This window comes from Onychostoma macrolepis, chromosome 01 (assembly GCF_012432095.1).
Source record: "Onychostoma macrolepis isolate SWU-2019 chromosome 01, ASM1243209v1, whole genome shotgun sequence".
Lineage (NCBI taxonomy): Eukaryota > Metazoa > Chordata > Actinopteri > Cypriniformes > Cyprinidae > Onychostoma > Onychostoma macrolepis.
The window spans coordinates 15156187-15175594 of record NC_081155.1 but is presented as its reverse complement, the minus strand read 5'-3'; the positions used below and the strand labels follow the sequence as shown (position 1 = coordinate 15175594).

Here is a 19408-nt window from a genome sequence, read left to right as displayed (position 1 = left end):
CCACATTGTTCTACTTTACTGCCTCACCATCTGGCTTCTCCTCACAGACAATCCCTGACGTGATACCTGGCCACCAGTCCTCTGATTTTCAGGATCTCTCCATGTCTTCGTCCCCCTCTCCTGCGTTTTTCCTCCACTCATTGAAGTTTGTGTCCAGTTGAGTTTCATGTTGGCGTGCACCTCTGGATTCGGGGAACTAAACCCATTTTCACAGAAACAAAGATGGCACGTGGTCAAACGCTGGGAATCACATCTTGGCATTGTGTCTCTTCACATTGTAGAACACAAACAGATTTTTCTGTTAACATGCCATATTTCCCAGATGTACTTTAGATAGTTTCCAATCTTCAACGTGAAAATGGAAGTCGAGGTACAGCGATACCATACGAGACGCAAAATGTGCCTTTCAGCCATTGTCTGTGCTTCACTAAAGTGTGCCCGTCTCTGTGGCTTTTGGTGTGAAACATTCGCACATGTGCCACTGCAGAACAAAGTCTCTTTTTATTTTCCAACCTTAAATTCACTCTGGGATTCGATGCTGCATTCATTTCTGTGTTTGCTGTGTTTTTAGGCTGTGTTAATGTTGCCCCAGCTTCAGGCATATGCTTTTATTGGTCTTTTAAGTGTTCGACTTGTGTTTTTCTCTTAACCTACTGTTCGGTTGTTCTTAATGGTTTTCTAAAGTCCCAGATGCAATTCTCCAAACTCGCGAGCAGGTGTATAAACATAATTATACCAGTCATCTCGACGGAGCTCTTCTGGTGGGAATTAAATAATTGAATAACATGACAAACCACATCTTTTTTAACTGTGTGCAAGGAAAATATTGTAAGGACAGATGCTAAAATATAATTGCGGACAGTTTTCTCTGGCAGGATTGAGTTGATCCCTGTTGATTTCAGCTGGATTCTCTTGTCACTGGGGTATAAAGAACGATGCACAAATGCAGAAAAGCGTCACACCACTTATGGCAGGTTACTCTTAACGGCTCACACTTTCATAATTCAACTGCTGTGTCATCTGACATCATAAAAATAATGACACCACAAACATGAACATTATGAACATTATTCTTTCAGAATGCCATGATATTACTATAAAAATATGAACCACCTCAGTCTTCTTAAATTAGAGGCTTATGATAAGACAAGATACTATGAGCTCACTTCCTACTGTGGTACCATAACGAAAGTGATACTGTGCTTCATTTTCTTTATCTTTTTTTTTTTTCTTTAAATGAATCCATTTAGCAAAGCCTTGAATCATCTTTTGCTTGAACATAAAATAAAAGCGTCCCAAGAAGAATACATACAATACAGCAACAATGGTTTCTTTCCCTGGTATTTTCCCCCCTATTCTGTTTTTATGGTTATTATTTTGCTAATATTTGAATTTAAATCTACTGATGTAATGTCCTTTGTTGGATGATACACCATGCAATTGTTTGAGTAGTGTGGATTTCTGATCTATCTATCTATCTATCTATCTATCTATCTATCTATCTATCTATCTATCTATCTATCTATCTATCTATCTATCTATCTATCTATCTATCTATCTATCTATCTATCTATCTATCTATCTATCTATCTATCTATCTATCTATCTATCTATCTATCTTTCTTTCTTTCTTTCTTTCTTTCTTTCTTTCTTTCTTTCTTTCTTTCTATTTGTCTGTCTTGTTTGGGGTGGAGTGCCATGAAGATGCATGCATCCTAATAATTATAATCAAGTTGATGGATTCAAAGCAAAATGTTGCATTCATAAAATAAACCTGCCATCAGTGCATAAACGGTAAAACTTGCACTACAATATGGATTGTTTTGGCTCTGAATACAGATTCATGCATAAACTGCATAGTAAAAAAAAAAAAAAAAAAAGATATTTGATACATTTCTGCCATTGTACAGCATATACAGTTTCAGCCCTGGTTGGAGTTTACTGTATATATTTCCTTTGTTTACTTCTCATTTCACCTTTCCCTTTCGGTAATATCTAGATTAAGTGATGGTCTCTTTACTGTGAATAATCCTTGTGCCTTTATTTTGCTGCCACCCCAGAATAAAACAGTATATAGGGAAGATTGCATTGTTTTCACTGAAAACCATTACTGCCCTATCGGCGTGGGGGCCTGCTCCTGGGAAGAGGCAAAAAGGAATTGAGCGATGGAAAATGGGAATCCTCCATGGTGCCTCAAATTAGATTGCCTCTGTTTGGAAGCGTTGTGTGGGATGTGCCTGTCTGTGTTTCTGAGACTGTCACTTTGGTGTGGAGTCAGTGATGGTGTTGAAAACACTATCGTCTGTGCACTATTGCTGCGAACAGCAAGCTAACGTGATGGAGAAGTATTAGAGCGTCGGGGAGGATTGTGTTGGCTAACAGCTCATTTCTCCTACTAAATTATTCAGACTTGAAAAGCCTATTCACTTGCTTTTGCTTTGGTAATATTTTACATGCAAGTCTTTGGGAGAGCATAAATTATTTACTTTGTATAGGCCTCCAAAGAAATTTGAATGTTTGTCTTGTGGGGCTGTCATGTGTGATATTTTTCAACTTTAATTTGTTCGTAAGTAGTTTAACAGAAGCATCCGTAATGGTACGTGACGTGTTAGAGGCCAAATTCACTGAGTCATCTCTTTTCTGGCAAAGAATGAGGGAAGAAACTTCAAAGAGGATGCAAAAGCACCATAAAAGCATCATAGAAGTATATTTGTTGAATATTTCAAGTCCTTTAAAGCCATACAGTAGCTTTGTGTGACAAACAGGCTGAAATTGAAGTCATTTATTGAAATGAATCATAAGGTAATGAGTCTAGTTTGTAAATGAATTAATCAGACTGGTTTTGAAATGATTAAATGAAAAGATCCAATTCAAAATAATGATTCATTCATGAATCAGAGGTTGCTACTCATTGCTTCTGAACTCTTGCAAACAGCAGCTTTTAGTCATGAATTTAGCTCTCAGTTTCTCACATGATACGCAAATGAAATTTATGTATTTACAGTATATTAAATATCCATATATCAAGGGGTGAGAACCAGAAGGGCGTAAGTGACATTTTTGGTGAAATTGAGTTATATATATATCAAATGAAAGCTCTTAATGAGCTCTTTCTACTGGCAAAAGCACTGTCATCCATGAGTGTACACATTTTTATTCTAAACAATTTAAATCAGTACACAAAGTCCGATCGAACTATGGTAACATTTTTGTTTTGTCTCTCCTGTAAAGTTGGTGAAATGTCACTTACGCCTTTCTGGTTCTCACTCCTCTATATTACATATATTGTCGTATGAATTAAAAAGATATATGTGACCCTGGACCGCAAAACCAGTCTTAAGTCGCTGGGGTATATTTGTAGCAATAGCCAAACAATACATTGTATGGGTCAAAATTATCGATTTTTCTTTTATGCCAACAATCATTAGGATATTAAGTAAAGATCATGTTCCATGAAGATATTTTGTAAATTTCCTACTGTAAATATATAAAAACTTCATTTTTGATTAGTAATATGCATTGCAAAGAACTTCATTTAGACAACTTTAAAGGCGAATTTCTCAATATTTAGATTTTTTTTTTCACCCTCAGATTCTAGATTTTCAAATAGTTGTATCTCAGCCAAATATTGTCCTATTGTCCTAATATTATCCTGATTTATTCAGCTTTCAGATGATGTCTAAATCTCAATTTCTTAAGATTTAAGAGTGGTTTTGTGGTCAAGGGTCACAAGTGAAACCTATTAGAAATTGAAACAAGTTATTGAAATAAGAAACAATGTATTAACATGTATGTTTATGTGTAACACATTTTGAAAATAAATGACATGTACATCAATACATGTTCATATACGTACATAAATATAAAATAAATTTATTACAAAAACATATTAACATACATATTTGTTGTTTTAATAAACTCGTGAATAAAATATTGCTGACATGGTTTCTACATACAGTATAATACTGTATAAAAAAATCATAATATAGATATTAATGACATGCACATTTTGATATGGTGACATTATAAACTTCACTTACTTAGTGAACGTACATATGTGAAAATTATACATTGCCTCATAGGTAACATATATGCCAATAACACTCTTGAGGACAATGTATGCCATATATTACATTTCCATATGGCATGTCGTTTTTGTGAGACTTGGAACACAAAAGTTGTCAGTTATTTTGAAAGAATCAGGCCAGTATATTATTCAAAAATTCACCTTTTGTGTTCCTCGGTTGAAATAAAGTCATAGGTGTGGTTTAGAGTGACATGCGGCTGAGAAAATGATGACAGAATTGATATTTTTGGGTGAACGTTTCCTTTAAGGCATAAAGAGCAAATATACGTGTGCATGTAGTGTTAAAGAACGTTATGTTCCCACAAAGAGACTGAAAAGGAGAGAGAAATTGGTGGGCGTGACATGGGCCACAGGCAAATTTTACTCAGCTGAAATAGGCAACGCTCAGGAGAAAAAGAGAGGTGGAAGCAAAAATAGAGATGGCAGGAATGGCAAGACACAGTTGGTGAGATAAAACAAGGGGTTGGAGGGGAGAGCGAGATCAAGAAAAGGAAATTGCAAAGTGATGTGAGGCCTCCAAAAACTCTCAATTAAGCTCTCATCTCAGGTACAGGAAGTGGATTTTGAAGAGTTGACAGAAGAACTGTGGCTCTCCTTCCAGAACACCAAATATTAGAAGTGCTTTTTTTTTTTTGGTAATAATCTTTTCATATTCAGAGGATTATGTCTGGTTTTAAGAGATTTAGAGATGGACATTCTCTCTCTCTCTCTCAAAGTTTAATTTATACAGTATCAAAAATTCAAAATAAAGACATTTTTGTGCATTTACAGGTGCATTATGGAACTTTGGTCTCTTTATCACCATCTGTGGTTGAAACATAAAATTGCAAGTAATTTGCAAAGTTTTTTCATCCTTAAACTTCATCATCATCCTTCATTATATTATTGAATTTTTTTATTTACTTATCCAATATACAATTATACACAATATTATGTATGTACGAATGAATATATACATGGTTATTGTTGGGTGTTTTTTTTTTTTTATTAATTTAATTTAATTTATTTTTATTTATATATTTATTTAATTTTTCTGCTGCACTGTATGACATGTAAAGTTCAACAAACTAATACTTGTCAATATTCAAAATACAGGTAAAACACCCGCAATGCACCGGCCTTTAAAAAAAAGAAAAAGAAAAAGTGAATAAAGTAAATTTTGCCCTATTTAATATATATATATATATATATATATATATATATATATATATATATATATATGTATTGAAAGCAGCAAAGAGTATAAACACCTCTCAGCGCCGCTGCCTTCATCGTGCATTAGCAGCTCATGCTAGACAGCATTCCCAGCACTAAAATACTTTCAAACTACTTACGTCAGAAATGTACGTAGAGTTCATTCAGTAGTCTCTTATCGTTGTTAGGAACATGTCCTTGCTGTCCATACTCATGTCTGCATTGCAAGACTGTAAATATCATTAGCCTTTCTAAACAAATCAGTGTATTCTCTGGATCAGTTGTCACTGTTATGCCCAGGGGTTGCAGGATGATGTTAGTTTCGCTGTCTGTAGAACAAGGCAGAATTGCTCAGCATATGCTCAGCAGATTGTGTTTGTCTTAGCGAGCTTTTCTGCTCATCGCTGAGGATCAGGGAAATGTAAATAGCCAGGAAAAAGAACAAAAAACTGTGAAACACTCTTATGAATTTAATTTGCTGAAATCTGTTCAATCGTTTGAGGTCTGCAAATTCCAATCTAGATTCATTTTGCTGGAGAATGTATTTATTTTGGCCAGGTCATGACCGGAGCATTGCTATCCACACACAAACACAAACAACAAAAAGAAATGCATTCTGAATACCATATTGAGAATTTTGCTTCTATTTGCAGATCAACCGATTATGGCAGCACTTATGAGAGGCTGAATGATAAAGTGGGAGTCAAGACCGTTTTGAGTTACCTCTATGTCTGCCCCACCAACAAGAGAAAGGTAAGACGCCTACAGCTTCTTATTCTCTGTTTTCTTCCCTTTGAGAGACTCCATGTTCCCCTACTTCAAATAAAGCTGGTTATTTTGAAATATTTCTTTATTTTTCTGCTTTCCAGCAGCCTACAAAAATATACTAAAAGGGACTAAAGGTGTGACTAACCTGAACAACCTGAAGCAATTCTGCTTAGAATAATGGACCAAAATCACACCTAAACAATGTGGAAACTGATGCATACTACATTATTATATTATATCAATTATATTATATTATAATGTAGTTATTTGTTAAATATTTTAACATTTTATTATCAGATGTCATCCAAAATAATCATGTCCAGTTATGTTAAAATGTTTTAGTTTTTTTCTCATTAAAGAAAAGGATAAATTCTGAATAAAACATCTGAAACATTTATGTCATTATGTTAATTTGATAATTACATAATGCTCACCAAAATTTTGTATATTGTATATTTATAAAGCTGAATTTTTAGCAGCCATTAGCAGAGATGGGCATAAATACATGAAAATGTATTTCAAATAAAAATACAAAATACCGCATGCAAAAATGTATTTAAATACAAATACAGTATTTTGTATTTTGAAAATACATAAAATACATTTGAAAACTGGCCATCGAAGTACCACTATTAAGGCTTCTTCACACCAAGAATGTTAATTTTAAAAATACAAAAATACTAAGCTTAAATGTATTTAAATACAAAATACATTAGATTTTTTTCAAAGGTATTTAAATAAAAAACACAAAATAGTATTTTGTACATATTTTGCATATTTTAAATACATTTATCAGAAATACTGCCCATCCCTGACCATTAGTCCATTAGTCCAATCTTTTAGGATTTGTAGAATAGAAAGCTTGAAAAAAGAGAGAGAAAGAAATCATTCTAATATGCTGATTTAGTGATCCAGAAACATGTCTTATTATTATCCATGTTGAAAACAGTTGCTTAATATTTATAAATTAAGCTGCTTATTTTTTATTTTTTATTTTTTGCAGGATTATTTGAATAGAAAGCTCAAAAGAACAACATTTGTTTGCTGTCAGAAATCATTCTAATATGCTGATGTGATCAATCAGTCAAGAACTGTTTCTTATAATTATTATTTGCAGAAATTCGTGCTGCTTAATTAAGTATAGTAGCATTATAAATGCCTTTACTGAGATTTTTGATCAATACAATATATCTATGCTGATTAAAATGTACAGTCAGCCCATCAATATCCCAAAATAAACCACAGCATCAAACTAGTCCTTCAAGCATCTCTTAAACTTTCGTCCCCCTCTGCCCTCAGACTGTTCATGGGTCCCGTTAGTACAATTTCCCATCAGAACAGATGGATGGTCTCCTTTGAAAAGCTCTAGATGTCTGCTTTTGTGAACTGTAAGTGCACAATGGATGCGCACAGCGCACAATGTGCATCATCTGAAGGTATTGTTGTTGTTTAGCGGCTCTGTGAACAAACTGGATTAATGCGTCAGCTTATTTCCCTGACTATGTGGGCAAACACAGTCCTATTCCAGAGAGAAGGATTGACTCTGGCAGATCCCATGGCTATTTTCAAATAGGGCTAAGTTTAGGCCTAACCTTTAGCACAACACTTTTCCATTTGAGAGATGGGCATGACATTTCCGCAGCTCTGCCTGAGCTCTTAAATGGGAACTTGCCAAGAATCCAAAGTGCTTTGCACGCGGCTCTTTTAGCACTCTCGATGGAGACGAGATTACATGCTGATGCGAAGATCGCCGACAAATGAGCCTGTTTATATTTCCACCACTCTATTTGTAATAAAACGCAATTGATTGGCCATGACATGATTAATTTGAGACTGTGTGTCCTTTTCCTGCTGTTTACACTGCTTGCCCAGCGCTGACGCCAATCTCATTCAGCGGCGGGAGGCTACGTGTGGGCCGTTAACTGTGCGCTGCATGTATATTAGCTCGCGGGATGCTAGCCGTCTGGGTGCCGGCAGATAACAGGGATCCCTCAACTCTATTGATTGTGCTTCGCAACTCTCTTCACTCCTTTATTCAGCGGAGAAACATTTGTTCACAGTTGTCATGTTCTGGTGGTTTGAAAACTTAATTATGTGCTAATGCTTAATCAGTATCTGTCTGACCTCAGATTTGTGGTTTCCCGGCTTTACAGCCCAGCCGTGACCCATCAGCCACATTTACACCTGCTATTAACACGGGCAGCTCTAAATATAGGTGCAAATGAGGTCTGTTTTGTGAAGTGACTCATTTTGTTGCACCCAGGCAACATAATAAATGATTTCAGTGATGCAAGCCAATCTGTGTGTTATTTTAGCATGTCCGTAGGCTGTTTTGTCTGATAAGATGAAAATTAAAATGTGTGAAAAAGCTGCGACTGACTAATGAAACAGAAGGTTGCAGCTCTATAGCATGTTATCTGACAGTGAGCCATATATGCATATGAACTATAGAATATTCTGCCTTGCATATCAAAAAAGTTTGGAACTTTCTAACTCGTTCATTACAGTCAATCCAATATCAGTAAGGGGTGAAGATCTCCGCCCCTTAATTTAATCTTCAGGGTAAAATGGGAATTGCTAGCGCAAGCATGTAATGCTTAGCTCTATGAGACCTTTGTCAAGTAAAATAGTCCAGTATGTACAGTAAACTCTTAAAAAATGTATTTTTGGTTAAATGAAGAACCTTTAACATCAAGGACTGCATTTCACAAAAGCATCGTAAGCCTAAATTGATCGTACCTCCACTGGTTTCAAAATACTTTTAATATATTCCCCTTGAGTTTTCTAGAAATCATACTTTTAATATTCCCTCATATATTCATGTTTTCCAAGAATGTACGAATCCTGGTTCTTCAACAAACCAAATAAACAAACAAAAAATTTGATTGTTTGGGAGGTCAATAAAATAAGGAACATATTGATTTTGCATTGTTTATTTTGCATTGTTTTATGAAGCCCCTCCCTCAGAAATACACGATGGGCTCTGATTGGTTAGCTGGTCCAGTGTGTTGTGATTGGCTAAACTGCCTCTAGTGCGCGTCTGAACGTCCCGCCCCTCACCTCAGCGGCATGTGCTCCAGTTGTATTGTAAACAATTGCGTCGTCTGTATTGCTTATCAATTTGAGCCTGATTGAGATTAGTGAAGAGGATCGTGCAGAACCTGTGCAAGCACAGCTTTTAATGTTAGGCCTAAGTTTTTTGTTTGTTGTTGTCTCATACTTTTAGATACGCTGTTATTTGTAAATGCTACTGCTAAATGTTAGCTTTTAATATACGATTTTATTCTGATTAAAGCTTTAATACAGTACGGCAACCTCACACGTGTCCATGTATAATGCTTCTCATAGCTATGTGAAAATAAGTGTATTCACTGAGCTGATGATCTGAATTAGAGAGAGAGAGAGAGAAATGCAGAGCAGGGCGACGCAAGCAACATTCATTTTGAAACTTGTGAATCCATTAGAATCATTAGAAGACAGAATCGCGATTCATATATGAATAGATCTTTACGTGCACCCCTAGTTTTCTCTTCCTCTTCTCTAAAGCAGCGCAACATGGCCTCGCCCCCTTCATTACATGTTCCCGGGGGCAGGGTTTATCTGGGTTTATGACGAGCCATTTTTGTAGGCATTAAACTTCAAATATGATATCTTCGTTTGCATTGAACTTTCAGCTTTGTAACTTTCCAGATATTGTTTATGCTCAAACAGCAACATTACACACTAACTAATGTAAAAAAAGTGAAATCGCAATCAACCACCCCTTTAGTTAAGTTCTAGAAATGTACAAGTTATTTAAATAAAACTTCGACAAGGGACTCAAAGTGAAAAATCATTTCCCTTTGATTACAAACACTGTTGCCCAATGCACTGTTACGGAACATGATTACAGCCTAAAATCTATGAATTGCATCTGACAAGCCCAAAGACACCAGCAGACACAAGGGGCCTCTTTCCATCTTCTTATAACGATAATGAACAGTAAAAATCAGGAGCCCAGGCCAACAAAATCCTGGCTGCGTTTCGGCTGGATGTTTATTGGCGCTTAATGAAAAACAATTTATCTAAATCACCGCCCCGGAGGATTCGTAGTTAAGGCTTGTGGAGAGAGGGGTGGGATTTTTGTCAGTGACAAATGCACCACTGTTTTTCCAATTCAAATCCAGTTGAGGGAAGAAAACAGCCGTTTACATTTAGGGCGGATGGAGGCGAGAGAAAGAGCGAGATGATAGAATTGGGGAGGTCTCGAGCTTATGTTTCACAGTTTGCTTTCTAAATATTATCACGTCTAGATGTCAACCGTAAGTGTGCATGCTTAAATTAACGTGCTCCGAAATGCTTTAGAGCCTATTAAGTTCCATTTCAACATCCAAGACATGTGCGTTGTATTTTTTCAAGCAGTAAAAATCCATAATGAAAATGTCTGCAACTGTTTTTAGCACTGTAACAGTCCTCGAATGACAGTGAACACGGTGCCTGGCATTCAGGTGCGAGCCTATTAACGAGCAGGCAGGCGTACTTACCCTTTAATTATCACTGAGATCAGATGTAACCGCCCAGTCAAACACAGACATAAAAAGAAATGCTTTCCATAATGCAGTGTGTTCGCTACCAGAAGAGTTTTGCATCTGTTTTAATTAAACGCTATGCCCATCCACAGATTTTTCTCTGTGCTTACATATAACCAGAAACAATTTAAGAGGAGCTTGAAAACTAAGCCAAGGTCAGTGCTAAAGTAGAACTACAGTAGTTTGCTCACTCTCATTGTTATTCCATTTAGAATGGAAGCAATGGTCAGCCTTGACCTAGTATGAGCTTTAGTTGGTGGTCTAAAGCCTAGGAATAGTTCACCTAAAAATTTTAATTACATGGAAGACGTCATACAGAGGGATTTCTATTGTTTGTGTGAAATGTTCCTTTAAATGGAGTTGATTGAGCAAAGGTGCAGGGTGCCAGATAGCAGCAAGTTCACTAAGAATTTTTAAATGTTAAAATGTTATGGCTAATAATTGCTTTTACTCAGCAGGTAGGCTAGTAGGCTTCGTTCAAACACTCTCTAAACCTCTATTCCAGTTCTTTTTCTTTTTTACACACCCTACTGTATCACAATTGATATACAAACTTCTAAAGCCTCTAAATGATTGGCATGATCTAAACTGCTGAAAAACCTGTTGTACACAATCAACTGTTGTACATTCCTTCTGTTGTGGGATCGATATACGTTTTTAGAAAAAAGTATTTTTGTATGATTCTAAAGATATACACCTACAGGTCGTAGTACATGTGTATTTTTGCTGTGCATAACTTTGATATTGTTGGTAATATTTTAAGATGAACACTTCCTGGACTGATTTTTAGAAAAAATCATGTTAAAATGTGAGCGTCAAATATGATACATCAGGCTTTTGAGGGATGTTTATTTGCTTGTCTCTCAATAACCATTGCATTTTACTGCACTAAAGGTTTGCCTCCAACAATAATAAAAAAAAAAAACTAAAAAAACTACAGAACTTTGATCATAAAACTAAGCATTTCATCCTTATAATATAGACTTTTGTGAGATATTGTGGCAACTGATATTTACAGGTATATGAATTTTCTGTGAATGGACTGCTATACTGTTATAAAGATATCACTGATTTACATTACATGTCACTGTTTTGTCTTATCAATATCAGCAACTGAACCAAATTTTATTTTGTTGTAAGTTTGGGCCTCTTTTGGAGTTTGGAGTAACTCTAATTCATATTCTTCTTTGGGTCACACTTTATATTAGGTGGCCTTAACTACTATGTACTTGCATCAAAAAATAAGTACAATGTACTTATTGTGTTCATACTGTATTGCAAAACACTTTTGCTGCTATTGAGGTGGGATACGGGTAAGGTTAGAGACAGGTTTGGTGGTATGGGTAGGTTTAAGGGTGGGTTAAGGTGTAAGGGATGAGTCAACAGTGTAATTATAAATGTAATTACAGAAATTAATTACAGATGTAATTACATATTGGTATTTTTAAAAATATGAGTACAATGTAAAAACATATATGTACACAACAAGTGCATTGTACCAAATTATTAATTTAAATGTATGTACATAGAAGTTAAGGCCACCTAATATAAAGTGGGACCCTTCTTTGTACTTATATGTCAGACTTTACAGGGTTAACCTTTGTGCCTTTCTGTTTGTTTCTCAGATAATGGTGTTGACTGATCCAGAGTTTGAAAGCAGTGTTCTCATCAGCTCAGATGAAGGTGCCAGTTATCAGAAGTACCGCTTGAACTTCTTCGTCTTAAGTCTTCTTTTCCATCACACACAAGAGGACTGGGCATTGGCCTACAGCCACGATCAGAAGGTAAGCTTTGCTTCATTTAAGCAAGAAAAAAAAAAAAAGGAGCCCACAGTGGTAAGTATCACAAATGACCATATTCATTTAATAAACTGGTCTAATTGATGATGATTCATCAATTCGGTTGAATTCAAAACAAATGTTCCAAAATGGGGTTTTCACAACAATGCAGTAGGATAAACATTTTCTAAACTTAAACTTTTATTTTTATTTTTTATATTAATAAGTATTAACCATTAGTGAATTGGCCATTTAGACACTGTTTTATCAAACTCGTATTCAGAATGGCTTTATTTTGGTATTTAATCCATTTATCCAATTAATTCTCTCTAGATAACATCATGTCTGGCCCTACCATTCTACTAATTATAGAGTGAACAATAAGTAACTGAACAGTGAAGGGTGTTTTGTGCTTGTTTAAACTACATAGAGTAGGCTGGTTCACATTAGGCTGACTATTTTTTAGGTATGATATTTAGTTTGTTAGTAATACCGTTTCTGCATTTCATTTTGGGTACTTTTCTCGTTCTGGAATGCTTCTCAAATAAAATTTATAAATTCTGTGGAGAGCTGAAAATTTAATAATCATTTACCAAGGACAAACCCTCCCACGAGAGTTATAGTGAGAAAGAAAGATAAAGAGAGCAAAAAAAGACTTTTGACTTTTAAAGGTCTCCTTTTATTTGGCAGTAATTCATATTTGTAGTCAGCCTGTAAAGAAAACCCAATAAAATGTGTGTGAACAGAATGGACATCCAGCAAAATGAGCTGAAGCTTATAAATATATCAAATCAAGATAATATACCATTGTCCACACTTTAAATCCTTTGAATACTGTATAGAGTAGAGGTATGAATTGTATGGATTTATATTGTTTTATTGTGTCTGTCTGAATGTATGTCTACATTTATATGCACTACTGACACATTAATTTAATCAAAAGTTACAATAAAGACAATAATGTTACAGCAACTTATAGATTAGTGGGTAAAAATATTTATATTTAAAAAAAAATGCTGTTCATTTGAAATATTTATATGTACATTAAAGTATACTGGATTTTTTCCGCCCCAGAAAATATTAAGCAACATTGATAATAATAAGACATGTTTTTTGAGCAAATCAACATATTAGTATGATTTCTGAAGGATAAAGTGACACTGAAGCCTGGAGTAATGATGCTGAACTTTGCATCACAGGAATAAATTACATATTAAAATATATTCTCATAGAAAACAGTTGTTTTAAATTATAATAATATTTCACAATGTTACCATATTTACGATCAAATATCAATGGTGAGCATAAGAGGCTTTTCTCAAAAAACATTTTAAAAAAATTGTATACCATCCCCAAACTTTTAAATGGTAGGTTCATGTACACACGTACACACACACACACACACACAAAAATAAGTATTTCTATGCATGGTGGATGCAAAAAGACGGATTATGTTGTTCTTGTAGAATCAGCCACTGTTCCTTTTCCCTTCCGTCTCTAAACTTTTAGCAGTGAAACATTGAGCATCTCAGTCACTGGTCTCTCCACTTCCCATAATGATGTTATCCTGAGCCATACTGCAATGTGCTTGGAGACAGTCATGCTTACTCGCTCAAAAAATGACACACATTAATGCTGTGGCGACATGGCACTAAAGTGTCTCATTTTCTGAATCGACAAGGGTGGCTGACACTGTGTCCAGACTCATCACGGCCAGAGCAGAGCTGTGGATTAGGTCAACACCTGAAGCATTGTCTTATAGAGAGGTGTCAAGCTGGTCAGGTCCACTCGTTGACGATTCATTAAAAGCAGATGGTGGTTTAGGCCAATCTTTCTCCCTTTCCTCAGAAGAGGCTCAGGCCTCCTACACAGTGCTTAATTTGTAAATTTCGAGGTCCCGGAGCAAAGCGGGGTGACGGATCCGGCATGTGATTAGAGGAGAGAGATGTAATGGAGCATTCAGCCGATCACATTGGTGGGCCAGTTTAAGTGATTAACAGCGTGCATCAGTTGCTTTTATTAGAGTTGGTACATAAAAAAAAAAAAAAAAAAAAAAAACCCTGAAAAAGCCATGAAATTTTAAAACAGCAATTTCCAGGCCTGGGGAAAAAAATCATAAAAATCATAATAATAATAATAATAATGGAATTTTATTTCACTGTAATTTTTTTATATCTCTGTAATAGAGTTATAATTAATCCTGTCCAGAATTTCGTGGGGGATTGTGTGTATATCACATAGCCTAGTTTTACTCATCCCCGCAGCTTTCAAATTTATAATGAGGGACATTCCTGCAAACATTTATTCAATATAGCAAGTAGGTTATATGAGTAAATAAATCCACACAAACTAGCAGATTAAATCAGTCATTTGAAAACAGCGTGAGTGATTCAGCTGGACCGCGTCTACTCTCTTTCACTCTCTCAAAGCGGCTTCACATCAGCGCATCTCGTCTGCAATACAACGAGCTGCTGCACGCTGTCGCTGATCCAAGACTTTCGCTCGCATTTCGGGACAGTCGACAGAATTGTCACTTGCTTAATCGTCACAAAAATGCACGTCTTTTTAAACTAATCGGTACTCACGCGCTCCAGAGGCGGTCTCAAGGCTGAGCGCTCACAGTCACATCCAAAGCCGCCTAGCGAGTAGTATCATGTTGAGTTATTTTTCGTAGTTTGTTGTTGAGCCTAAGTGGCCAAATACACACAACATTACGCAAAAATGGCCATTCTGGCGAATATTCAGGTTTTTTCTTAAATAAATGTGAACATTTGAGAAAGAAATCGCATGTGTAGGCTATTGGATCCGTGCATGTCTTGTGAGAGCAGAGAAGTTCACATGTCGCGTCTTTTGCGCGCTCAGGTTCTTTATTTCAAATGTAGATGTGCCGCAAGCGCAGTCATTATGGAGGATTTTTCATATATATGTGTATATATATACATATATACATATATATATATATATATATATATATTGTAGGGTTTGATACATAAATATAATTTAATTTAGCTCAAAGGGAATCATTTGTGATTTTATAGGGAATTTGAACAGAATCACTGTTTTGCGGCTGGTCACTGAGTCGGCAGCGATTCACTGAACGAGCCGTATAACATTAATTCTGCACTGGATATTAAAATCCAAAATATAGTGAAAACACTATTAATAAGCACAGTAACAAGATCGGCAGATTAAGACATTAACTTGTAAGCACAAAACACAAGATACTTCTCTTTTAAATATAAATACGACTTTATTTATATAAACCTAAAACATAAACTAATCTAACATGACCACACGCATTCACACATTCATGCGTTGCAGAAAGAGAGAAAGGAGGAGTTTAGAGAATGAGAAAGTGAAATCCCAAGTTTATAACAATATGTTCTATTGCATAGACCTGAACAATCATCAGTCACTTAATTAACCCTTGCATTGAGTTTCTCAATGGGGCTAAAATTTATATTAAAAGCACCAGTTCAGCCAGAATCTGGAGGTACTTGCTTGCGTTGCCTTTGTGTTACAGGGATTCCCTTCTGTCGTTGTCGTTGCAGGAAAGGGGTTTTCCCGAGTTGGTGATTGGCTGGAAGTTCAGTAGTCTTTGAAGTGATGTCTTGGGCGTTGGCTGAGGATGCGGAGTTGGTCTGGTTGAAGTTTTGAGGCGGTCACAGGCTCGAGTTGAACTCGGAGACAAGGCATGGCGGCAAAACTTAAACTGAGACGGAAAATAAACTAACGGAAAATAAACTAAAAGAAAAGAAAGAAAGGGTGTAACGAGACTAGGTGGGTTTTCTTCTCATCGTGGTGTAAAATAGCAACTGGCCGGTAGGCCAGAGCACGCTCAAAGAGCGCTAAAAAGCAGCGTCAAAACGCGGTGGCCAGCAGAGAGAAGGGAGACGGGAAGAAGGGGGCAGATTTGATGGTGTCCTGAGGTTTTAAACTCGGCTTTTGGACACATCCCATCTGGTGTCTTGACCAATTAGATTCTTAGCTAGGGTTGTTCTTTCCATCATAAATCAGCATGTTATCAGTCACATGGTCCGAATTTTACACACTCTTGCAAAGTATACTTTTGGATGTGATTTCTATAACCAGAATATGATACATTTGACAAAGAATCAGTTGGAAGAAACGTTTCAAGCTAGAATTGTCAAACTCATACATACCAAACACGAATAACCCTTAAAATCGTTCAATATTTATTAAAAAGACATACATAATATGTGCTTAAAACATGATAGTCTAATGTGTGGGTTACATACATAATATAGTGTTATGCTTAGAAATGTCCTTTTAGGATGATTTTATATGCATATGAAAAAGAAAGTCTCTGTGTAGTTCTGTGGAGACCAAAAGACATGTTCTTTGGACAGAGGAATTTCAGTCTGGTTCTTTGTCTTCTATGTGTGGGGGAAAAGTCAATCTTAAGAAGCTTGTGATTTCTCTCGTGGAACACATGTGATGGCCATCTCTTTGTCCATTAATCTTGATTATTTACCCCAAATTTGACGATCTCCTTCCTGCGTTGGACTCATCAATAAGTGTTCTTTTGTCTTAATGTTGCAAACTGTTCTGGAAGAGGCTTGTTGGTTAGGCTTGCTCCAGAGGTCGGAGATAGGAATCTGATTTACGACGTTGTCCTGTTTTCTTGGGGCCTCTCAGGAATTTCGGTTCCTCATGTTTCAATGTTCTGATCGAATCTTAGTTTTGTCTGACTCGTTCTGATCCTACAATATGTATATATATATTAGTGGTGGGCATAGATTAATTTTTTTAATCTAGATTAATCTAGATTAATCTTGGAATTAATCTAGATTAATCTAGATTAAAATGGCTCATTTGAATTCTGCCAAGTAGATCAGAATAAGTTCACTACTAGTAGTAAACAACTAGCAGTCATCAAGAATTTAATATTGATAATAACATTGAAGACATTGTATGATTATTCCTTAAAGATAAGGTTATAATAGTTTTAATAGTAGTAGCCTATTATGTTCTGCCCAATGTCTTCAAGTGAAACCGAACTTTTTTTTCTGACGGGTTGCCGTGAATACCTTTACGTTTCTGTGTATATGATATGAGGATAGTTTTTCTCAAATGAAACGCCGAGTGCTCGTGAAGTGACTCTCAGAGCAGTTCTGGAGATGTTGTTCATGTATTTATGTCCTCATTTAGTGAGACGACAGGCGTTAATATCACCGCAAGCGCCACGCGGCTTCTGTATGAGTAAACAAACCCGCGTCTTGCGCCATACATTAACACAGAGACACGCAGAAGTCATATTTAAATAGACGTTTTGCGGCTTAATATTTACAAATAGGAGTGGGAGTGTGCTTACTTGTGTGTGCGCTTACGTGTGTGTGTGCGAACTGGGCGGAACTCCGCTGTGCGCTATACAGAGAGCGTGACCATGTAACATAGAGACAGAAATGACTTGCCGATCTTCATTGGGAAGCTTCTTAAAATACATTTTCCTGAAGCAAACCTGGCTGCTTCATAGCTGCATCCATTTTAGCACGCATACACACAGGTTCGAAGACTCGTTCTCGCCCCCTACAGTGCAATTCTGCTAGGTATACATCCGCGCTAAAATATCAGGTGAAAGTCATCATAGCTTGCGTAGTATAGACCCAGCTCCCAACCCAACTTTGAGAATAGATTAACGGCGATATTTTTTTTATCGCCCGATAAGAGTCTCGCGTTAACGCAGCACGTTAACGCCGATAACGGCCCACCACTAATATATATATATATATATATATATATATATGCACACTATAGGTCAGCACAAACGTCTTTCATATTGGTGCGTGAGGAGGGGGATCCGACACAATGAGGTGCCGGATCGGATTTCGGAGGTGCCGTATCCGGCTTGTTCCGGCACAAATTAAGCCCTGCTCTTACATACAGGAGCCTCTGGGAATCTGACAAAAGAAATAGCAGTTGATCCCTGCCCACCCTCTCAGTCTGGTTAACTGAGGTTTCATTGACCAGCAAAAGTCCACAAAAGCCATTCAGTGTCTTTAATGATACTAATAGCCGGCTCTGAATGGTCGTTTTTTGCAACATTGATGAAGCAATAAGATCTTTTTTCTAATAAGATAGCTGCAACCATTTAGATGAGCTTGAAGTACACCAAACAGGCCTCATATTTGATGCAATTGGTCTGCTTTGATTAAAGGAATATTTTGGGTCCAAGATAAATGAAGTACAGTCAACAGTATTTGCAGCATTATAGTAGTAGTAATAATAATACTAATAGTCATCCAAAACTCTGACAACTTTTATTCCTTTCCAGGTAAAGTATGATTTGCATGGGCCAGAGTTTTGATTAAGAAAGCCTAATTTTGCACAATTCATTGCACAATATTGTGTTATGACTTCAAAACGCTGCGAGATTTGAAAACTTTTGAACTTTGCATCACATATACAGCTTCATATGGGTTTCCTAATCTTGGTGTTTTCATTTTAGGTTGAATTATGCCTTTAAAGTCATGATAACATGCATATTGTTCACATCTTGTGGCTGCACTATTGAAACAGTGAGTTTTTAACGTTCATTGATTGGCCCCACTAATTTTCACGGAAGGACAAGAAGACAAGGATTTACTTATATATTTATTTATTTATTATTATTATTATTTTACTTTAATCAACATTATTCTGCAACTATCTCTTTAAAACAATGATTTATTATTTATTTGAATAATCGTAAGAACACTGATCTCTAGTGTTTCAGCTCTCTCAGATAATTTTTGTTAAGAAATTAATGCTCTTTTCAAGAGGTTTCTGACCTTGATAGGCTATACATTTTAAAATACATTTTAAACTTGTCCAAATAAATTCCAGGCTCATGCAGTTCATCACAAAAATCTTTCTAGGACTGTGGTCTGAACCATTAAGAATCTTCATTATTGAACCTGTGTTCAATATGTGACCTTGGCACATTTTTATGATGTTGGTACAGGCGTGCAGGCAAGTGTCGCTAACACATTAATGCTCTATCATGTTGAAAA

General features: G+C 36.2%; 1 protein-coding gene across 6 annotated transcripts in view; it reads left to right on the top strand.

Moving 5' to 3' along the window:
- Positions 1-19408, top strand: part of sorcs3a (sortilin related VPS10 domain containing receptor 3a) — a 244706-nt gene that overhangs the window by 118273 nt on the left and 107025 nt on the right. For all 6 annotated transcript variants that reach the window (XR_009270313.1, XR_009270314.1, XM_058771060.1 and 3 more), the window contains 2 exons: positions 5935-6034; positions 12243-12401. Coding sequence is in view for 4 of the 6 variants with exons in the window: in XM_058771060.1 (XP_058627043.1) it covers positions 5935-6034; positions 12243-12401 (259 nt within the window). In the remaining 2 variants the exon portion in view is untranslated. The remainder of the gene's footprint in view (positions 1-5934; positions 6035-12242; positions 12402-19408) is intronic.